Source organism: Schistocerca nitens, chromosome 4 (genome assembly GCF_023898315.1).
Source record: "Schistocerca nitens isolate TAMUIC-IGC-003100 chromosome 4, iqSchNite1.1, whole genome shotgun sequence".
Lineage (NCBI taxonomy): Eukaryota > Metazoa > Arthropoda > Insecta > Orthoptera > Acrididae > Schistocerca > Schistocerca nitens.
Genome location: NC_064617.1, coordinates 381,958,699 through 381,976,342, shown reverse-complemented (window position 1 = coordinate 381,976,342; position 17,644 = coordinate 381,958,699). Strand labels below are relative to the sequence as shown.

The 17,644-nt window shown below is 37.3% G+C and overlaps 1 protein-coding gene across 4 annotated transcripts in view; it reads left to right on the top strand.

The window, feature by feature from the left end:
• Nucleotides 1-17,644, top strand: part of LOC126251832 (cyclic GMP-AMP synthase-like receptor) — a 387,508-nt gene that overhangs the window by 286,545 nt on the left and 83,319 nt on the right. For all 4 annotated transcript variants that reach the window (XM_049952497.1, XM_049952495.1, XM_049952494.1 and 1 more), the window contains exon 10: nucleotides 8,535-8,615. In XM_049952497.1, the coding sequence (XP_049808454.1) occupies nucleotides 8,535-8,615 (81 nt within the window). The remainder of the gene's footprint in view (nucleotides 1-8,534; nucleotides 8,616-17,644) is intronic.

The window sequence follows — 17,644 nt, the reverse complement described above, 5'->3', positions numbered from 1 at the left end:
TGCATTTCGAGCACGACATACGCTTTCTCGGCTCCTGTCGGCAGAAACCTGAAGTGCGGTTTCAGCCAATTAAATCTTTATGAGTTTTTCTACTTATCTGTAGTGTGTCGTGACCATATGTCAATGAATGGAGCTACAGTGAATTTATGAAATCGCTTCAATCATTTGTAATAGCCCTGTATATAGAATCAGCATTTTTTTTAAAAAAAGCAACATTCTACAGAGAAATGGAAGTGAGATCAGCTTGTCACCATCTTCTTCCTTGATAGACAACAGATAGCTTTTAAAATGTATATATTCTTCACCATAGTTGTTCCCTATGTCAGAACTAGACATGGCTCTAACTTTCTATGTGGCATCATAAACATGAAGAACTTCTAGTTCAGTGATATTTGAGAGAAATGAAAATCTTTAGTTATATTTTCTGTTCTGCAATTCATCCTGAAGAGTTTGTATAATTTTAGAATAAGACATTTTCATTCTTCTACAGGTCTCAGCACAATACGATCCTGTTTCTTCTTCAGGACATTTGTGTTTCTCTTCTGAGTCAGAAGATTCATCAAAAAATTGCCCACTTTTAATTTGCCATTTTCTTTTTAGTTTCTCAGCAGCTCAAGGATTGTAAAAGTTGTCTGAAGCTCCTCAAAAAACATTGCAAGAGAGCCATATATTTCAACAGAATTATAAATGTCTACATCCTCAGCGTGCAGCTTTTTTTTTTTTTTTTTTTTTTTTTTTTTTTTTTTTTTTTTTTTCTCCCCGAATTGTTGCAGAATACAATCTCACACTGAATATCACACCTCAATGCTACTAAACTTTCTAAGAAGACCTTTAGCTTCACATCTAACCCTACCATTCTCATTTTCAGAAATTGTTTTTAATGCAGAAGACACAGCTTTCCAAACTCCATTCAAACTCTTACAAGCAGTCTTGCATATACACCATCGTGTTGTAGACAGTGACTTTAGTTTCATACTTGCAGAATCAAAAAATGTTTCCAATTGTCCCATTTGCCTTTAGAATCTACAAAGAAGTTGTGTTAACCTTGAACTAACTCAAAAAAATGGTATTGCAGTTGTGCAGCATTGTCCACCTCATGAGACAACTAGGTGGAGCAAGTGAGCTGAACCTGGAATTAAGGAAATTATAGAGTTTTGGTCCTTGAGTCATGCTTGCAAGTACCAGACATGGTGGCTGCATTATGAAATGACTAACCTCTATAGTTGTCAAATTTCAGTCCATGTAGTTCTAAATAATTCAAAACTGCTTCAGAAAGCTTGTTTCCAATGTGGTCTGCATTTTTTATAAAACACAAGAATCTTTGAACTGAGAGTCCATCTTCATGACACATCTGATTATTATACTTAACTGGTCATTATGGGATATATCTTGTGTAGAAACTACTATGACTGAGAAATATTTAGAAGAAATAACTTCCTTACATCTTCTTGGATCACTCACCTTTGCATAAGATACATTAAATCTTCATATGTTGTAGGTGACAAGTATGGAGAAATCCTTTTCCAGGGTTACCAAACCCTCCTATATGATCAGCCAAAAAGGAACCATAATCGGCAATTAATTCACACATCTCAAAATTTCCATTTTTCACAGAGCCAAATATCTCTTTGTCTCTAGGATATGTTAAACCCCTAGAAAATAGCTTCTTATCTACAGAAACCACTCATTTTAGCACACTTCTCCAATATGTAACCTCATGTTCATGATGGTGGTAACCATTTGCCAGTTCTATTCATCTCATTTCCTCTGTTCCTAAATTTTAGGAAGCAGTCTCTGTGAGAGATAGAATTTTCGTGTTCAGCTATTCTTATTTCAGCATGGCTCCAATCACTGAAACCAGATGTTGCAAATTGAGATGCACCACCAAATAATTTACAACATACCGATAACAATGATCCTTGGCTAGGAGAATATGCTTGCTAAAGCTTTAGAAAAGTACAATGTGTACACTAAATTAATTCTGATTTTGCTATGGAGAAGTATTATTATGAAATTAATTAAGTAGGTTGGATAGTCTGGAGGTAAGATAGTCATGAGACAGATAGTTGAGAGTCTGCTGTGCTTTGATTATGTCAAATACAACAGGACAAACTTCAATATGACAGTTTAGTATCAAATTAATCACTTAATTTTAAGTTGAGAATGATGTGAAACTTTGTGTTGTGCATGACAGAAACATAAATGAAGAATTGAATAAAATGCGACAAGCAAAATCTCGTAGGCTATGGGATTATGTGAAGAATAAGGCTGTGCCAAGCAGATAGAGGGCTAATCATGCACTCAGAATGCACTGTTGCCCACTGCTGTCAGTTGTGGTCAAACAGAGCACAGGCAGGATGCGCAATCCCACTGTCAAAGAGTAGTAGTTCTCACAATGATCTGTTGTTGCCTTTATTTGCACTTGCTTCAACTGCATGAAGGAAGTAGAAATGTGAAATTAAAACTAAACGATCTCTTGGAAATTCACTGTCTTTGCAAGGAACTGTGATTTTTTCTGAATGTCTCAAGAACAATTGGAAATATTACACAAGCTAATTTAAATTGAAATGAACTAGAGAAAGCCCATAGGTTCAGAGGAGAGAATTATCAGTTTGTTTGAGGCAGGCACATTATTTATGATGTTAATTGAGTATTCTGTCACTGCTTGGTAGAATATTATTTATGATAGAATATTATTTGTGATAGAAACCATTTACTTTATGTTATCATGTACTACCCCATGGTCTAGGGGTAGCACCTTTAATTAGTAATCAAAACATTATCGGTCCCCGGTTCGATCCTGCCCGCCACTTAAATTTTGAATAAAAATCGCCAGCAAATGCTCACCAAAGACTTCCTGCATAAGAAGTCACCCTCATTGAGCCGACAGCCTTCAAAGAGGGTGGAATAGTGGACAGAGGTTCAGGGCACTCTCGTGACCTTGGGATGGGAAACTGCCCCTAAAGGTGGAAGAATCAGCAATGATCAACAGCATGAGGATGCAGAAGGAAATAGAAACAACTGCATTAAAGACACACAATATGTATCCACAGGACATGTGGCCTATGATTGGAAAAGTGTCATGATGGTCTCCCCATTGGCAAAAGATTACAGTCCTCCATTTGGTTCTCTGGGAGGAGACTACCAAGGGGCAGGTGACCATGAGAAAAAGATTGAATAACCAGTGAAAAGATAGTCTTCTATGAGTCAAGGCAAGGAATATCCGAAGTTTGAACATGGTAGGGAAGCAAGAAAATTTAAAAAGGCAAATGCTAAGGCTCAGTTTAGAACTGGTGGGGGCCAGTGAAGTGAAATGGAAAGAAGATGAGAATTTCTGGTCAAATGAGTATAAGATAATACCAATAGCAGCAGAAAATGGTATAACAGGAGTATGATTCATTATGAATAGGAAGGTAGGAGAGAGAGAGAGAGTTACTGTGAACAGTTCAGTGATAAGATTGTTCTCATCCGAATCAACAGCAAACCAACATTGACAACAAATAGTTCAGGTATAGGTGCCAACATTGCAAGTTGGAAGTGAAGAGGTAGAGGAAATTTGTGATGATATTTAATAGTTAATTTAGTACATAAAGGGAGCAGAATATCTAATAGTCATGGTGGATTGGAATGTAGTTGTAGTTGAAGGAGCATAAGGAAAGGTTATAGAGAATATGGGCTTGGTATAGGAATGAGAGAGGAGAAAGACTAATTGAGTTCTGCAAAAAGTTCAGCTAGTATTTGCAAATACTCTTTTTAAGAATAACAAGAGGTTTAGTTATACTTGGTAAGTATTTCAGTTAGATAACATCATGGTCAGGCAGAGATTCCAAAATCAAATACTGGGTTGTAAGAGCAGATATAGATCCAGATCACAATTTAGTAGTGATGAACAGAGGGATGAAGTTTACAAAACAAGTCAGGAAGAAGCAATGTTTTAAGAAGTGGGCTACAGAAGTACTAAGGAATGAAGAGATATAGTTGAAGTTCTCCGAGGCTATAGATACTGCAATAAGGAATAGTTCAGTAGACAGTTCAGTTCAAGAGGAGTGGACATCTCTTAAAAGGATAATCACAGAAGTTGGAAAGGAAAACATAGGTGCAGAGAAGGTAACTGTGAATAAACCATGGGTAACAGAAAAAAATACTTCAGGCAATGAATGAAAGAAGGAAGTGTAGAAATGTTCAGGAAAATTCAGGCATACAGAAATACATTTCACTTAGGAGTGAAATAAATAGGAAGTGCAGGGAAACTAAGGTGAAATGGCTGCATGAAAAATGTGAAGAAATCAAAAAAATAAATGATTGTCAGAAGGGCTAGCTCAGCATACACAAAAGTCAAAAACAACCATTGTTGAAATTAAAGGCAAGTGTGGTAACATTAAGAGAGCAATGGGAATTTCATTGTTAAATGCAGAAGAGAGAGCCGATAGGTAGATGGAATACATTGAAGGTCTCAGTAAGGGGGAAGACTGTTCTAATGCCATGATACATGAAGAAGTAGGAGCCAACAGAGATGAGATAGGGGATCCAGTAGGAGAATCAGAATTTGAAAGAGCTTTGGAAGACTTAAGATCAAATAAGGCAGAAGGGCTAGATAACATTCCATCAGAATTTTTAAAATCATTGGGGGAAGTGGCAACAAAATGGCTATTCATGTTGGTATGCAGCATGTACGAGACTGGTGATATACTGTCAGACTTTTAAAAAAACATCATTTACACTATTCAGAAGGTAGCAAGAGTCAACAAGTGTGACTATTATTGCACAATCAGCTTAAACACTCATGCATCCAAGGTGCTGACAAGAATAATATATATCTGTTAAGACATCAGGAAATAACTTCCATGGTAACAAAGAGAGCCATAGAGGGTGAAAACTGTGGGGGAAGATATAGATTGGAATACATCCAACAAATAATTGAGAACATAGGATGCAAGTGCTAGAGGTTGGTACAGTGAAACAAACTTTTTCTTTCTCATACATTTCTCTGATACTATAAAGGTCACTGGAAGATTCGCATGGTTAAAAAATTACAATGGCGACTTCACTTTATGGTACAGTGTCAGAACTATGTTGTGACACCACTGAGCTGGGTGCTGCAAGGACTGCGGGGATAGATGTGGTGGTGTTTCATTATTTAAAATTGCAAGTTCGGTCCCTCCAAATGCTGTGCCAGCTGTATTTTTAAAGGAGTTTGTGTCCAAGCTGTGAATGTCTTGAATGAGTGTGCATAACTCAAAAATAAGTTGCCATATGGTGAAGTTCATGCTTCTCTTTCCTGTTGCTTTTTCTGTTGTGTCGATAATATATGATTCCAGCTAAATCTTCATTTATTTCTTTTGGTTTTAGTGTCATTGGCTGGGGTTTATAGACAAATGTTCTGATTCAAAATTTGTTCCTCCAGCCACTTTCAAACATTTTCAGTATCAGCTTAATACAGGCTCTGTACACTTTGATTGACAAAAAAATCTGTGGACTACCATGGGTAACAAGTATTTCACATAACTATGAAAACTCCTACAAAAAATGAAAAGATCGCAATCTGTGAGGGATATATGTAGAAGGAGACCATAATAGGCTGTCACCACAGGTAATGCACAACAGCATGAAGCAGGCCAGTCAATAATAGGCTGTAACTACAGGCAATGCACAACAGCATGAAGCAGGCCAGTCAATTGAAGAAACTTAAAATTTTTTGAGACATGATTGAAGAACAGGTGATTCTACAGAGCTAACAAGATTCACAGATGATGACAAAGTAAATATGTTCCTGGAAAATTATAAACACTATTCATGAAATTAATAAACATTGTTTTATTATGGAGACCACAATGGGCTTGTGTAATGAGATAGCCTTGCGTATGTACCACACTCATTAGCACAAGCTCACTGCTTTGCACAATGAAGCTGATATATTTGCAAAATTTAAATGTTACAGATTCATCAGTATATGAGGTTTTGGTTTACATGGATGAGACCCCTTGTATGAAGTTTCTAGGCATCCAGCTGTGTAAGGAAATGAGGTGACAAAAGAACATGGTAAAATAACAGTTCAGTCCTGGATGCTTTGCACTTACAAATTTCTCTCGTTATGTTCACCTTGACGCAATTGCTGGCACTCTCTGCATGCTTTTACTTGTTACTGTCCTGAGGCAGTACACCTAAGGCAAAAAAAAGTATTTATTGTGTGAAGTAGCTAACAAAACATCTTGCAGGAACCTCTTCATGGACCTAGTGATTTATTCAGTTATGTATCAATACACAACTCCCTAATGGTATTTTTGTTTAATAATAAGAATAAATGTAGGATGAACTATGTGATTCACATCCCTAATGTAGCATCAGGAATAAAAATAATTTTCATACGAGCTATGCATCCCTATCAAAGATTCAGAATGGAGTTTTACAGGACCCACCAGTGAGACAAAAAGGCATCAGGTGGTAATAAGACACAGTAGCATGTGGGAGGGCACATTCTGCCATTTAGTTGTCGGGAATCCAGTGGAGGCACAAAATGCCATTCAATGTCATTTTATTAATATTTTATTGTCAATTTAAGCCCACTAAGGATCGCTTATGACTAGTTCTTCTTCGATACTCCCTTCTGTTCCCAATATCTCTTGAGCCCTGCTGATAATTTCTCCTTCCTCTCCTGTGAAAGGGGCTTCTGACATTTAGGGACTCTAGGTGATGGGGTCAAAGATTCTACCATAGTACAAAATTTGGAATGATCTTCTACCTCAAGAACAGAGATCCCAGTTGAAGCCAAGTCCTTTAGTACTTCATTAAGCCACAGGCTTCCAGTCTTGTAGCTTTTAACCAATGAGAAGATCTTCTTGGTAAGCCTATTGTTGTTCATTCATTGTAGGTGCCCATAGAACTTGAGCCTCCTATGTTGCATACTCATTTTGACTGATTCTAACTGTTGATGCAGTTCAGTATTAGACTACAGTCAGTAGGTTCCATCTGGGAGCAATCTTGGGCCATGAATTTTTCAGAGAATACATCTTTCAGCTTTCTCCAGGTCATCCATCATGCCTTTTCTGTTCATCAGGAGGGCATACAGAAACTGTGGCCTGTAGTGACAGACCTGAGCATTCTTTGAAATGCACTTCCTGTTGTACAGATTGTGGGACAGATGGTATGCTGTGTTGAGTTTGTTACACCTTTATATGATGGAGGTGCTGTCTCTACCATTGGGGTGGAGTATTCACCAAGAAAACGAAAGTGATTAACCCTCCCAATCATTCCGTGTGTAGTCGTCAAAGGGGTATTACTGGAGTACCGGTTCTCAGAGCATTTGGTCTTGTCATGTGATATTTGTAACCCTGACATCACAGTAATGACAGCATCCTTAGAGTTGTTGGTTAAGATTGCAATGTCATCTGTGAAAGCAAGGCACCTTATCTCAATTCTTCAGGTCCCAGCTCCAACGGTAACTGGTTTGATTCCTAGACTCCTCATCATACATTCCCAGATTTTGATGACTTTATCAAGCACCAGATTAAACAGAATGGGTGATAGACCAACACCCTGTCATTCTCCCATTTTGATGTTGAAACTCTGACATAGTTCTCCTCTGAACTTCACCTTAGAGATTGTATCCTTGAGAGTCTGTTTGATGAAGGTGTGTGTGTTGTAATCCACACCTTGTTCTTGCAGTACTAAAAAGAGTGTTTGACAGTCAAGGAATCATAAGCTTTTGCAAAGTCAATGAAAACCATGGTGATGTTCATACTCCTTTTTTGTTTTAGTTGAAAAATAGTTTTCAGATTGAAGATCTGCTCTGTACAGGACCTTCCATGTCAAAATCCTCCTTGATTATTAACCAATTGTTTGATCACATTGACTTTCTACATTGTCCAGTTAAATCTAGGAGTGCACTTTGTATCCTATTGGCAGCAGAGAGATCCCCCAGTAGTTGCTGATGTCACTGCAATCACCTTTCTTATGTAAAAGGTGAATGTCAGCTGATTTCCAGTCATCAGTCTCCCAAAAGTTGACCAAGGTCTGGTGTAGGACCTCTGTGATCGTATTTCCACCTGCTTTCAGAGTTTGTCATTTTAATATACAGTGTAATCAGTGATTCAAATATGGATAAGAAAACATGAACAGAGTGGACTGACCTGTTATTATCCTATAAACATTATGCTGAGTCATGCGGACTGATAATGTGTTGCCTTCAATGAAAAACTTTCACCAGGTGAGGTGTGCAGATTTACTTTTCTTTGTATTGCACCGCTAATGGCAATCCTTTTATTTTTTATATTAATGTAATAAGCTACCAAAAATTAATTTTTCAAAAGTCAATTAGATTTTGCAATCTTCCTCTTTCATTAGTGGGCACTGTATATTCTGGTGCAAAACTCTGTAGCAGGTTGCTTGTACACAGCAGCAGGAAATTGAAACTCTGCAGATATTAAAAAATAAAGTGAAGGAGTGCCTTATTAGCCACTTTTGTGATTTATCACAACATTTTAATGAAGGGACATAAATTTCTGTCAAATGTTTGTTTTCTAAAATTCTTGTTGCAGAACTGAGGATCAGAATCATGAGCCACTTCCTACTACCCTGCAAAGCAGTAATGGAGGATCTTTTGACACTTGGAATCAAGGGTGAGCTAGCACTTAATGTACTCATTCAAATGTTAATGAAGTAGCAAACACTATTAGAGTGAGAATTAGGATGCTGCTCTCTGCAGTATGATATTTAAACTGTGAATTAAATGAAGGCTCATAAGCAAGATGACAGGTTCTTTCCAGACAGTGAAAGGCTATACATGTTACATCAAAAGTGAACTAGTTTTTTTATCTTATATAGTTGCCTGCTCACTGGACTCAAAACTTTTCCCCTCCAAAGTTCCTTTCTATATAGGATTATGATGAAGACAGAGGATACCAAAGAGTTGAATGTTCCAACAATTTGTTCTTTAAATCCTCCAGTTTTCCCTTAGCTAAGCACTTTCATTGTTCTGGTGAAGGATGAATATTTCTTTTGCAACCCTTGTTTCTTCTCACATGTTTCTCATCCTGTTAGTCCCATGGGCATATGTAACATCCACCAGTTACTCCAGGTTAATCAATGATAATGATTCTTGAGGTATTCCAGAAATCACTGGTTATAAGCTTTCAGGTACATGAGACTGACTTCAAATTTTTGGTGATGAATTATTGGCTTCCATTCTACAGAATTATTTATTACTTCATTTAAGGTGTCAAATAATGGTCCCACATTCAATCCACATTTACATATTGGTGCTAGATTGTTTGGTTCCATTTTGTGCACATTTTCAGTGTTTCCATTTAGGGTTGCAGTTTTGTGTTAACCTCTTCACAAATCTCTTCAACAGAAGTACAGGCTTATTACATTTACCTACTCATTTCCACTTCACAGAAAAACATAACAATTATGATCCACAGAACAAGCTAATGTATATATCTAACTGTTTACAGTTATATGCTTTATTCTCATACAAATTCCTGTCTTTTTCATTTAAATTTTCTCCAAAATTGAAAATTTTAGCATTACTTTACACTATTTTAAACAAGCACAGGGGAAGCATATGACTGCTTACTGTCTTTTTATTTGGCCAATACTCTATTACAAAAATACATGTATTGCTCTTCATAATTTGAGTTATGTATCAGTGTTAACAGCAGCTAGATATCTATTGAAGTTCTTTAATTATATGTGAGATATATGTGAATATATAGAAGCTTGCACAGCATAGGGTAGCATGGAGAGCTGCATCAAACCAGTCTCAGGACTGAAGACCACAACAACATATGTGAATAACAAAAGTGTTGAATGAAAAGCACCAGTATACTTTTGTTCTACAGTATTACTGTACTACAGTATTGTAGTACTACGGTACTACTATAGAACAAAAGTAAATTGGTCCTTTTCATTTATTATAATGTGGTCCTACCAAGAACTGATGGAAGATTCTGTTAACATGACAAAAGCAGTGAAGTTGAGGAAGTAGGTAAAAAGAATTTAGAAATACCATAATAATTATTTTGTAGATATACACATTGCTGTATAAAATAAAAATTACACCACTTTCAGCTTGCATAAAAAATGAAGTTAAATAATCAGAAGGATATTTCTAAAAGTATTAATTTATTGTTCACTCTTTGGATAAGGAGTTAATTCAATACTATATCTGAGAATATAGTGGAAGACATTAAATAGCATTTATTTATGTACGAGGTTATACTGAAATGTAATGCTTCCACCTTTGTAACTCTTCAACACTTGGCAGCATTGGTATGTGGCAGGTGCTGCCTTGTTGTGTAGCCTCTTCTCTACACCTCCAGTTGGCAGGAAGCCTTAGCATTGAATGGTTGTGTTGTTACAGTGTAAAGTATGGAACCCTGTACAGACGATCGGACAATGCCATTTAAGCAACGTGGAGTAATTGATTTCTTGACAGCAAAAGGTGTCACCTCAAAGGAGACTCATCAGAGAATGAAAGCAGTTTATGATGATTGTGTTGATGTGAGTACTGTGTGTCATTGGATGAGTAAGTTTAAATATGTTGAGGTGGGAACATCTGACCTGCATGACAAACAAAGAGCTGGATGTCCTGTGACAGCAACCATCGAGTTTCACAAGCAAAATGTTGACAGATTGATTCAGGATGATCATTGTATCACTCAGAGAGAAATTGCAAGCACAATCGGCATTTCACAAGAACGTGCGGGCCACATTATTGCTTTGCTTGGTTATCGGAAGATCTGTGCATGATGGGTACCCAGGATGCTGGCTCCTGAAATGAAAGTGCACAGACTTTAAATTTGCCAGGAACTCCTCTCGCTGTAGGATAATGAAGGTGACACCTTTCTCCATTCAGTTGTGACAGGAGACGAAATGTGGGTACACCATTATGACCCAGAAAACATCAGTCTATGGAATATCAGATGAAATGTCAGTCTATGGAATATTGACACAAAGACTTGCCCCACAAAAAGAAATTCAAGACGCAGACCTCAGCTGGAAAAATCATGGCCACAGTGTCATGGGATGCAGATGGTGTTATCCATGTTGATTTTCTTGATTGTGGAATAATAATAAATTCAGAGCGTTACATCACAACACTGCAAACTCTGAAACGATAGCTAACAAGGGTCCAAAAGGAAAAGGAAGTTGTTTTTCTGCAGCATGACAATGCCGCCAAACCACACACTTCACGTGCCACCACAACAGAACTTCAGAGACTGAATCTCACCACCATATGGCATCATAGTCCAGATTTAGCACTGTCTGGCTTCCGTCTGTTCCCTATAATGAAAGACAATCTGCGGGGTCATCATTATGCTTCTGATAAAGACATTAAGAGAACTGTGAGACTGTGGTTGCAGAAACAGAGTGTCAACTTCTTCTGTGAGAGCTTCAGAAAACACGTTTGTCATTGGCAGAAATGTATGGAATTGGCTGGTGATTATGTGGAAAAGTGAATATTGGTAATTGAAGATCACATTCTAAGGATTACTTCTACATTTGATTTATTAAAATATTCCCATACAAACCCAATTAACAAAGGTGGAGGCATTACTTTTCATTCAATCCTCATACTAATAAACAGAACTAAAGTTTTTGTTCATAGTAAAATTATCACATGAAACGGAGATATTTTCCATGAAATTCACATCAAAACTACATTTGGTGTATGCTTATGCACAGCCTATAGTACTTGGTAAAACATAACATTCACACTGTGTATTTTTCAAAACATCAGTCAGATAGTGTCATCATGATTACAATCACCATCATCTGTTTCTACATCTATACTCTGTGAACCACTGTTAAGTGTATGACAGTGGATATACCCCTCTGTACTGACTATTAGGGCAATTTCCCATTCCTTGGAAGGTGGAATGTGGAAAAAATGATTGTTTAAATGGCTCTGCATGTGTGCTGTAATTAATCTAATCTTGTCCTCATAGTCCCTATGGGATTAATATTTTGGGGGTTGTAGTACACTGCTTCTATCATTATTGAAAGCTGATTCTTGAAACTTTGTTAGTAGCCTTTCTGCCATCTTGACTGCCAAATGCATTTTATTCAGCATCTCTCAAAACTTTCTTTACAGTGACTGTAAACCTTGGAAGTCACTCCTATTATTAACTGTCCTACTGGGTACATATCTATCCAGTGCATGGTCAGCTGTTGTTTTAAACTTGAGCTGTAGTTCCTCTACATGCTCCTGTCTTGAGCTAAAAGTTTCAAGTTCCTCATTGAAGTATGACACTGTTGATTCTCTGTCTAGTTCCCTGAACATATAAATCTTTCTCCTTGTGTTATTTGCCCTTTGTGTTTTGGTATCCATTTTTGCTATAATTGCCTCATGGTCAACAATACCAGTTTCAATGTGGACTTCCTCAGAGAAGTCAAGCCTGTTTGTTGCCATTAGATGTAATATATTTCCATCCCAAGTGGGGTTCTGAACTACTGGTCTAGGTAGCTTTCAGAGAAGGTATTTAGTAATGTTTCACAGGATGTCTTTCATACCCACCACTAACAAAACTGATTGTTTGATGATTAAAGTTTCCTCCAATGTTTATAGTATCTTCACAGAACTTTCCTATTACAATGTAGTGCCTACTCTTGATACTGCATTTTTCCCAAGCAGTCTCATATGCAAATTCAACTTCTACCTTGGTGTATTTGAGTTTCTTGCCTACTGCAACAAATACACCACCTCCATTTCCCTGTTCTTTTGGTATATTGTGGAGATGCTGAGGCATAAGGCACAACAAGAAGGCTGTGAAACAAAGCTTTTGGCCAAACAGGCCTTCATCAGAATTAGACAACACACGTGTGTGTGTGTGTGTGTGTGTGTGTGTGTTTTTCCATGGGTGTGTATGTGGGGGAGGGGTGGGGGAAGGGGGGGGGTATGTTGCCTAATTCTAATGAAGGCCTGTTTGGCCAAAAGCTTTGTTTGACAGTCTTCTTGTTGTGCCTATCTACAGCTCAGCATCTCCATTATATGATGTAGCAATTATCCTTTTCATAACACTGTCAGGTTTGAATTAGCTTTCAGTGCCTAATATTATGTGAGCTTCAGTGTTTTTTGGAATGCTTCAAACTCTGACACTTGGCTCCAAATGCTTTGGCATTTAACCACCAGGATTTTGATACTCTGATCCATATAAGGCATTTCTTTGGGATTTACACTGATATTTCTGGGTTTCCCATAGCTATCATTATCTGGACTGAATGGAGAGTTACCTAATGTAAAAAGCTCTTTTGTGCATCCCACACACAGTCAGCTACCTGGGTAGGAGCCTCTGACATGTATCACACACCTGACCCATTAATGGGATCCCACAGTTCTCAACCTTATGGTGCAAATTGAGGAAGTCGCAGCCTAGCTTGTCATAGAACCTTCAAAATCTCTGGTCCATTTCTTCCACTCAACTAAGAACCAAGGAGCGATGATCTGTTCTGGGGACAATGCTGCAGGTTGTGAGCTTCACTGAAACTCCGTGAACAAGGATGTTATTCTCAACCCTCTCTGCTAGTCATTGGAATGATCCAAGTATGATCTCAAAGCTCAGACAAAATTCAACACTTGTTCCAACTTGCACCACAGTCTGTAGTTGGTTGCACCATGTGCCCTAAATGGTTGTCAGAATAGCCTCTTCAGCATGTCTCCAAGCATACACACTGAGTATACCTGGTATTTCTTCCCATCCCTTGTTGCAGTTTCCTTAAGGGGTACCACTATTCATGATACATTGGAACTGACAGTGACTAATAGATCCCTACCCTTCTGTGTTTGCCTCCTCTTGAAATGGGGCACAGCTTATTTCCCCAAAACATGTGAAGTGAGCCCTACTGACTCATTTCGTCTCAGTGAAAGACAGCACCTTGAGCTTGTTTGTTAGAGGGTTTGGTACAGCAGTCTGAGTCCTCCTTGGTTCCTGTCTACCCTATACAGAATACCTAGATCCAACATTGTCATTCCATGCACCATCAGGTGGATGATTAATGATGGGTCTTGTATTTCCTGCAGGAGAGACAGTGTCTACAGGAGAGGATAGTACCTTGAGTATCTTTGGTGCCTCTGGTACACAACTCTTGGTAACCCTCCAAAAACATCCATTCACAGCAGCTTCCAATCACCTGACTGTAGTCAGGGCTATTTCCAACTGCTTGTAAATAGTAACCAATTCATCCCCTGCCTGAGAACAGTAAACACAATGTGCGTGCATTATGCCAGGTGCAATATTTTACAGAATGGTGAACAATGTATGCCTGGTGCAGTATTTTACTGAATAGCACATAAATAACTTTATACTAAGCTTGCTGTTTCTTTTTTAATTTATGAGTTTTATATGCTATGAATATTATCTACAATCTTTTGGAATTGAAGTAATTTATAGCCAAAAATGAGGTATCTGTTATGACAACAGAAAACTTGGTACAAGTTTTACCAGTTCTCTGAAGCATTTCTTGGGACATGATTACTAAGAAAGTTCAGCAGTAGAAATATTGTACAATAAATGTATAAAATATACACTCCTAGTATAAGAGAGAACTAATATGACACAATGTGTTACTTAATGTTACATCTTCAAAGTAACTGTAAATCATAAACACCAATTTACCATGAAAATCTTTGCAAACATCCAAAACTTCTCATAGTGTACCTTTTTCACATAAATATATGATGAAATTTGGGTACTGTTAGTTGCAAGCAGGGACAGAGTGGCCAAGATTTCTGAAAAGTACAGTTATTATTGATTGGCAACATTGTGAAAACGATAGACTGCTACTCATCATATAGTGGAGATGTTGGGGGTCACAGATAAGCATATCAAAAGGCTGTAAACAAGTAACCCTTTGACCAAGAAGACCTTCATTGGAATTAGACAACACACACACACTCATGCAAATGCAACTCACACACACATGACCACAGTCTCTGGCTGCCTCAATTGAATCTGGCAGCTTCACTTGAATCTGGCATAAGCAGCCAGACTCTGTGGTTGTGTGTGTGTGTGTGTGGAATTGCATTTGCATGAGGGTGTGTATGTTGTCCAATTCTGATGAAGGCCTTTTTGACTGAAAGTTATGACTGCCTGAACTTAGTCTGCTCTTGGCAGCCAGGGACTGTGGTCACTTGTGTGTGAGTTGTGCTTGCGTGTGTGTACGTGTGTGTGTGTGTGTGTGTGTGTGTGTGTGTGTGTGTGTGTGTGTGTGTGTGTGTGTGTGTGTGTGTGTGTTGTCTAATTCAGATGAAGGCCTTTATGGCTGAAAGCTTTCATGTTTGAGAGTCTTTTTGTCACACCTACCTGCAACTCAATATCTCCACTATATGATGAATAGCAATCTATCCTTTTCATAATATTTTCATTATTCTGTACGAGATTTTCATTTATTTGTTGGAGAATTTTGATCTACTATGTGCCTTACCATTCTTCATTAGTACATCTGACGTAGAACTTCTCAATTATAAGAGAAAGGGAAAGAAGAAATATTGTTTAGATTTCATTTAACAACATTGCTTTTCAGTTTACAAATGAAAAACTTAAATTACTAACGCTAAAAAACTATATTGTATGAATTTTAAATTTCAAATAATTTAAATTTTAATTTACAAGTGCAATTTACAAATGCTTTGAATTAAAATTCAAGAACTCATTTACCAAGTAAAACCAGTGATTAATTAAAGTAACTCTAGTTTACTTTAAAAAGAGATTTCACTTTTTTTGTTATTTTATATAGCTACATATACTACTGAAAAATTTAACTTTTCAGTGGAGCGAACAATTGTGGAGCAATCATCCCCCCATTGTTCTCACATAACATAGAGAATTATATTCAAGTAGCATACTTGAGAACAGTGCTTAGGGAGAGAACAGTGCTTAGAGAGGTAGAAAGAATTGAAAATTCATACTGCACATTGTGAAAAGTATTCAAATGCTTAAAGGTTCTGAATTTGAAATGTCTCTCCAGATCAAGTACTGTGATGCCAACAGATACTCAATGCAGCAATGCAGCAATATCTATTCTGTGTATGAAGTAACTACACAGCATACATAGTGTCCACTAATAAAAATTATGCTGATTCATCTCTTTATAATGTGATCAAATTATTCCAGTTTAATGAAAAGATTTTGTATTTTAAAATACCAATTTCTGTCTTTGAAGTTTGCCTGAGAACAATTAATTTTATGCAATCCAAATTTATTCATATGCATCACAAGCATGTTACATCAAGCACTGCATTTTCTTTGTGAATATTTTGTGAGTGAGTTACTGTGAAGGTGCAGTTACACTTTGAAAGATGACTTGTGGTGGTGGTGGTGGTGGTGGTGGTGGTGGTGGTGACAAGGCAATATTAGTTGCAGGCTAGTGCACAACCTGTTAGATGGTTCACCTGCACAAGGGTTTGATTGTACACCATTGCTTTGAGCCATATACTAATTCAACAAATAATGTCAGTCTATGAACAGTCAAAGAAGAATTTAAAGCACCTGTCACTATGAAAACATCAAGTAAACTGGGAATGGTCTATTTGTCCATTGATGTATCCTGACACAGGGTCAGACTCAAGTTCACTTTAATTTCAGTCAAAACATGTTCCCTTAATTGGAGGCCATACCAGGGCTAATATTCACAACTAATAATTTATGTTTTGTAAAGCAGTGCAAGCAAAATATTCCTACATGTACAGTGTTTCACTTTTGCAAGGGCATGCTAATGTTGACTAATTCCACAAAATAATTGGGTTCACACAGTCTAATATGAAAATCAACATTTGTTGGCTGACTCAACAAATAAACTCATCTTCACAATTGTAAGCTGTTGCATTAAGACTGAACAAATCCAACACCAGTGGCTCACAGGCCGTACAGTTCTTACCCTCACCACCAATACTGACAAAAGACTGTGAACATGCACTGCTTTCTCCTGATGCAACTTGGTCATATGACCACTACTTGAGTCATATCAGTGTTTAACTCCTAGGCAACTGAAATTATTCACGATTTTAAATATATTTATATTAAACACATAATACAGATCTCTGTGCTACTTTTGCATTTCATTATCGTACAGATCAACAGATTAATTCTACATTCAGCTGAAACTGTCTTTTACATAGTACCTTTCACTCTATGAATCAGAACTACAGGAAAAATCAAATTTGCAGTTTAATTCTTTATGCTTGTAGGTTACCACTGAAGGTAAATGGAAGTATTGTACAACATTATTTTACTAGGATATATTACCAAAATGTATAAGCAATGAAGAAAATTATACAACTACTTATGCACAAGCTAATCTATGAGTGTAATTGTGGCAGAGCTTTGGCACAACCTTTCTACTGATATTTTTTGTCTAGTGAAAAGTATATACTCACAAGTATTTTTTTTAAACATATCTAAGCTTTAGTAACATAACTAATATGGCTGGTGGAGACTTCATTGGAATTTTCACTTACTTTTTGTATTTTTTTGTGTTCTTTAGTGGATATGTAATTTAGGAGTAGACACACTCAGAATTTTGTCCTAACAGCGTGTCATCTGCTAACACTTAGCTGTATGGTGTATTTAATGATGCAGGATTTCCTGAAAGTGGTTGCACACCAAACTGTGGCTCAGTCATAGCCATCTCACCAGCTATACATCAC